The sequence below is a fragment of the Choloepus didactylus genome, chromosome 7 (genome assembly GCF_015220235.1).
Source record: "Choloepus didactylus isolate mChoDid1 chromosome 7, mChoDid1.pri, whole genome shotgun sequence".
NCBI classification, from domain to species: Eukaryota; Metazoa; Chordata; class Mammalia; order Pilosa; family Megalonychidae; genus Choloepus; species Choloepus didactylus.
This window is the reverse complement of record NC_051313.1, coordinates 107,410,669-107,416,668: the sequence shown is the minus strand read 5'-3', so window position 1 is coordinate 107,416,668 and position 6,000 is coordinate 107,410,669. Positions and strand designations below refer to the sequence as shown.

Below are 6,000 nucleotides of genomic sequence, written 5' to 3'. Positions count from 1 at the left end.
CTACTGTTCCAATCATTAAAATTGCCTGGAAAAGAACCATAACCCACTTTTAAAACGCAGAAACACCAAGTGACTTTTTCAGTGGTCCCTGCTCACTACGTCCAGCCACGGTAGGAACTCTGGTTTTGAGCCTTTTAGGAGACTCCATCACGCACTGAGGGCCAGAGATCCCCGGGATGCAGCGCGGGAGATGGACCGGGAAGCGGCCCGGCCGGAAGCGGCGCGGTGGCGCTGTTTCGGGCGCGTGTCCCGGCAACCCCGGAACGCGGCTCTCTGAGAGGAGCAGAAGGCGACCGCGCCGTCCCGCTCGCCCTGGGCTCTCGGTTTGCTTCCTCGGCCCCCGCTTTCTGCAGTTCGGCTGCCAATTGGTCAGCGGATCTCAGCCGCATGGAGGCCTCAGAGCACAGACCCGGGCTTCCCTTGGGTCAAGATGGTAGGAAGACCCAGAGGTGGAAGTGAGGGAACACCTCGGGTGGGAGGGACAGTGAGCCCCGCCCAGGCTGGGGGTTGGGGGGCGAGGACTCACTGGAGCTCTGGGTGCATCTAAACCGAGATGCACCCAGTAGAGGAGTCAGGCTTTGGTTTAGAAGTTAGCCCTGCCCTCTTGACTGTGACTGTTTGTTTTGACTGATAACTTTTCTTACTAAGGTCTTTTGTCTCCCGGTTGCTTTCCATATTTAATATCAACACGTGCTTAGGTGAGCCCACCTACACTGGAAACGGGCCCCAGGGCTGCCGTCTCCCTTCCATTTCAAGAGCAACCGGTGGCAGAGAGCTGGAGAAGGTCCAAGAAAAAAAAAAGGCAGAATCTGACATGACCGACATGGAGAGGAGATACAGTTGCAGTTGGAAGAAATCACCAGGGCTGGGTGTGGATTTATTTGTCATATCCAAGTATACTAGAGCCCCGGGGCACTGTTTGAAATTTAAGGGAGACTAGTTTGGGGCCTATAAAAAGAACTATTTGAACAGTAGCTTATGTCTGTGTTAACCACAAAGAAAAGGAAAAAAAAAATAATCTAGACATACTTTACAAATGCAACCTAGCCAGAGGTTAAGTGACCTGCCCAGTCAATGCTTCTACTAATAAATGGATGGCAAGGCTGAGATTGGACGTTGAGTCTGCCAGGTTTCAGAGCCTGTGCCCTTTCATTTTTTCTTTGCTCTGATATTAGGCTTGTGGCACTGTTTATTGTAGGGGACAGATCAGGTGGAACTTGTGAACATTTTAAGGAAAGGTAGATTAAATGACAGATGGTAGCTCCATCATTGGCCTTAAGGCTAAGGAGGTTATTTGGGGGCACATGTGCCTTGGAGGACAGTGCCATGGAAGAGTGGCCACATCTCCCAGGAAACCTCAGGGCGAGGACATTCTCAGGGTGGCATTTACCTTTGTAGGTGCATGGCCTGCCACCATGCAGAAAGGGGTTGTAGAATGGCCAGTCTGTCCCGTCCGATTGGAGCTTGTTTCCTGGTCTTTTATTTTCCAGGTCTGTGGTCTCCTCATTCTCTTCCACAGGTCTGGGGAAGGGGGCAGGTAGGGCTTATCGTGCTCTATAGCTGGGACTGGTAAAGCAAGAGGAGTTAGAACCATTCCTTGCCCAATGTGGCTGGGTCAGCAGGGTGAAAAGGCTTCTGGGATTCTAACTTTAAGCTCCCAAGCTTATCTGCAGCTTTCAGATTGGTCCGGGTTAACAGAAGGCGCTTAACCATGTTTCTATGTTAGGGGTACCAGTGGGTCACCAGGCCCTGAGGTCACCAGGCCACATTAACTAAACACCCAGGGCTACCTTCCCTGCTCTGTAGGTGTGTCCACTGAGCAGACCACATCTGAGCTCACCTTACCATGAAATCCATGGGTTCAGGAAGGGCCTCCACCAACCAGTTGAAGATGCCTGCACAACTGTGTACACATTTTCCAGCAGAGAGGGCTCACTGCATTCATTACTTCTCAGAGGGGTCTGTTTATGAGGGTGAAAAACCACTGTGCAATCATTAAGTTGTTTGTGGAACAGATAAGAAGGGGTGGCAAATGGTATTTGGTTAAAAGGGTATCCACATTCCCTCTCTCTCTCTGAGCCATCTCGACAGGTGAACTCGCTGCCCTCCCCCCTATGTGGGACCCGACTCCCAGGGGTGTAAATCTCCCTGGCAACGCAGAATATGACTCCTGGGGATGAATGTGGACCCGGCATCGTGGGACTGAGAGTATCTTCTTGACCAAAAGGGGGATGCAAAATGAGACGAAATAGTTTCAGTGGCTGAGAGATTCCAAATGGAGTCGAGAGGTCACTCTGGTGTACATTCTTATGCACTATATAGATAACACCTCTTAGGCTTTAATGTATTGGAATAGCTAGAAGTAAATACCTGAAACTACCAAACTCCAACCCAGCAGTCTGGACTCCTGAAGACAATTATATAATAATGTAGATTACAAGGGGTGACAGTGTGATTGTGAAGACCTTGTGGATCACACCCCCTTTATCTAGTGTATGGATGAGTAGGAAAATGGGGATAAAAACTAAAGGACAAATGGGGTGGGATGGGGGGATGATTTGGGTGTTCTTTTTTCACTTTTACTTTTTATTCTTGTTCTGGTTCTTTCTGATGTAAGGAAAATGTTCAGAGATAGATTGTGGTGATGAACGCATAACTATGTTATACTGTGGACAGTGGATTGTATATCATGGATGATTGCACGGTGTGTGAATGTATTTCAATAAAACTGAATTTAATAAAAAAAAAAAAGGTATCCACATTAAGCTAACATGGCTTGATGTATTATTTTTCTCCCCACCAGACATTGCTATTGTGAAAATTAGCTGAGATGACGAGTGTGTGAAAGTGCCTTGGTTATGTAAGATGTTATTCCTGCCGAAAGAAATGGAAATAGTTATCTTGGATTCCACAGATGGTACCAAAGAAACAGACTTTCTTTCAAACTCCCCATTTCCTCAGAATTATTTACTGGTCATCAGAAACTTATCTTGGTCCTTAATTGCATTGTCTTTTCTCATGTTATAGTGTTTTTGTGACTTGTTAGAATTTTCTGGTTTATGGCTGACTTGACATTTATTGCATTTGAATAACAATTCTCATTCTATAAGGGTGAACCTTTCACGTGGGAGAAGCTCCTAAGCTTATTTGTTCCTTATCAATGCCTGGTGAGTTCGATAGCCAGGTGGGGCAGGTGTTATTACCTCTCTTGATGAGGGAGCTGGACTCGGAGAGGTTAGTTGACTTAGAGTAACATTATGTTCTTCTAAGCATTGGCAGCATCAGTATCAGAATCCAAGGTTCAGACTGGCAGCTCCAGCACTCTTCTCCTACCTGAGGAGACCTGGGGGAACATCTTGAGGTCATGTTTAAGTATCTCCAGTTCGTGCTTGAAACAGAATCACTTCTAGGAAGATTCCGGTAATTAGCTTGATCTAAAGTGTGTGCAGTTTCCCAACTTTAGCAGAGATTGCCCTTCCCGCTCTTACCCATCCTTTCCTGTTATGCAGCCAAAGGCCGCTTTTCTAGAGTGTTGCCACCATAAAACTTCTTGCACAAACAAGGAAATATATTAAATTGCTAGAAGTGAATTCATAGTGCCTCCTCAGGGCCATGTAATAAATTTAAAATTTCCCCCTAAAAGAAAAACAAAATAAAAAACAAGCTTGTGAAGGGGCCCCCTGTGTTGCCATCCATAGCACCAACCACTTCTTGTTTTGATGAACTCTCAAGCCTTATGGTGGCAGATATACAATTAGAACATTTAAGTGCTATGAAAAGGCAGCCACTGTTAATGGGCAAAAGGTACCATAAGTAAATGATATGATAACTCAGAACTCACATACCAGGATTAACCTTGAGGAAGTCTCTTCTCTGTTCCTATTTCTTTCCACGTGTGTGGGTACTTTCTCCATCCTTATATACACATCTTGTTCCTTTTTCAAAATTTCTTGAAGTGGAACCATTGGGTCAATGGGTGTGCACTTGTTATAGGTTTTGGAAGACACTTATGGCCAAACTGCTTTTTAGTAAGATGGAGACAGTCTGCTTTTCCATCAGCAATGCATGGAAGGCCATTCCTATAGACTGTGCAAACCTGGGCATTTGCCAAACTGGTAGCCAAAAAAAAAGGGCATCTAAAAGAGTGCTTCGATATGTAAAATAAAAGTTCTAAATGATAACACACTATGTCATAGTTTAATTGGCAGCCTTTGCTCTTTGTGGTACATAAAATAATAATGCTATTACAATTGATGGCATCTTATATTCAATGAAATACAGTATATGCATTTAAGGCTCTAAATTTCTACTTACTGCTTTAGTTGAATCCCACGAGTTTTGATATATGGTACTTATGTCACTGATCATTAAGCATTCAGCTCTTTGGTTTTTAGAAAGAACGAAATGTATTTGGCTGTTTGTATGCATTTTTTAATGAAGTGCCTAGTCCTGTTTTTGCCCATTTTTTCCCTTTGGGTATTTATCTTCATCTTATAGATTTATAAAAACATAATTTATTATGACTGTTAACTCTTTTTCCATTATGTATGTTATAAAATTTCCCCCACTTTGTAGTTTGTTATAGAAGTTTGTAATGTAAATATATTCAAATACATGCATCTTTGCTTTTCATTTTCCATAGTTAATACTTTTCTTAGAAATAACATCCCCACTCTTACATTGTGTAAACATTCACCTATAGTTTTTCCAGGTAGTTTTTTCTTTTAATTTTTACATTCCAATCTGTAATCCATCCAAAATTTAATTTAATTTTTATTCCAAATGGTTAATTATTTGTTCCAGCAATATTTTTGAATAATTCATCTTTTCATCACTAAGATAAAATGACACTAATATCATATGCAATTTTATTCTATCTACATTTTCCATTCTGCTACATTGATCTGTCAGGGTCTGTGTCAGTACTGTAATATTCAATGACATTTTAAAATTTATATTCCATAACTGTGTAATCCTGAACAACTTATTTGACATTTCTGGGACTCAATTTCTTTATCTATAAAGTTATTTCTCTTTTATCTCTAATTACAATCTTCTTTCTTTCCTAATGCTTTTCTAATGCTGTTTACTTGTGTTTTAAATGTCTTTTCTTCAAACTTGCTTATCTATATTATTAGTTTTTTTTCCATGAAGCCATGATTCTGATAATCTTTATTTTATTCATTTCTGCTTTTATTTTGTGATTTCCTTCATTATCATTTTGAGGGGCTTATTCTTTTTTCCCTAATTTCTTTAATTGAAAGCTTGGCTCCTTGATTGTGATCTTTGCTTTTGAACAGTATATTCTGTTGATTCTAATATGTACCTTTTTTTCAGTTTGCATCTCTGAAGTTGGAATTGGTTTTACTAGTGCTGTGGGCTCAGCAACAGATGGGAAGTAGTTGTCATAATCTTTGCCATATGAGCATCAAAGCATGCAGAAGGGTGTCAGTGGCTTGGAAGAAAATTCCAGAGGCAATAGAGGAGCACTCTTTTAAGAAATTCTGCCTCACCCATGTTCTTGTTGGACTGAGATCAGTATTATATGGAAAATGTAGACATAAATGATTGAGTTGAAAAGTGATTCAGTAGTCAGCAGACTTTTGAATGTGAATGAAGTTTAAGAATGTCTTAACCAATTTATTTCACTTATATTTTCCTTCTTTGTGTATGCACACAAATGATATATGGTTAAAATTTAAATCTAAGTAAACCTAAAAGACTGTGTCAATATATTAAATAAAAGTACTAAATGATAAAGCACTGTGTTATAGTTTGATTGGCAGCCTTTGCTGTTTGGAGTACATAAAATAATAATGTTACTACAATTGATGGCATCTTATATTCAATGAAGTACAGTATATGCATTTAAGGCTCCAAATTTCTAATTACTCCTTTAGTTGAATCCTACAAGGTTTGATATATAGTACTTATGTCATTGATCTTTAAGCATCTCATGATTTCCATTATGATTTCTTCTTTTATATGAATTATTTAGAA

At 40.9% G+C, this 6,000-nt stretch overlaps 1 protein-coding gene across 3 annotated transcripts in view; it reads left to right on the top strand.

Annotated features, from left to right (window-relative positions):
• The first annotated feature begins 299 nt into the window (after positions 1-299).
• SPATS1 (spermatogenesis associated serine rich 1) overlaps positions 300-6,000 on the top strand; it is a 40,428-nt gene continuing 34,727 nt past the window's right edge. For 2 of the 3 annotated variants that reach the window (XM_037842809.1, XM_037842810.1), the window contains exons 1-2: positions 300-433; positions 699-869. In XM_037842809.1, coding sequence (XP_037698737.1) covers positions 388-433; positions 699-869 — 217 coding nt within the window. In that variant the 5' untranslated portion in view covers positions 300-387. The remainder of the gene's footprint in view (positions 434-698; positions 870-6,000) is intronic. The other variant, XM_037842811.1, reaches the window with a different exon arrangement.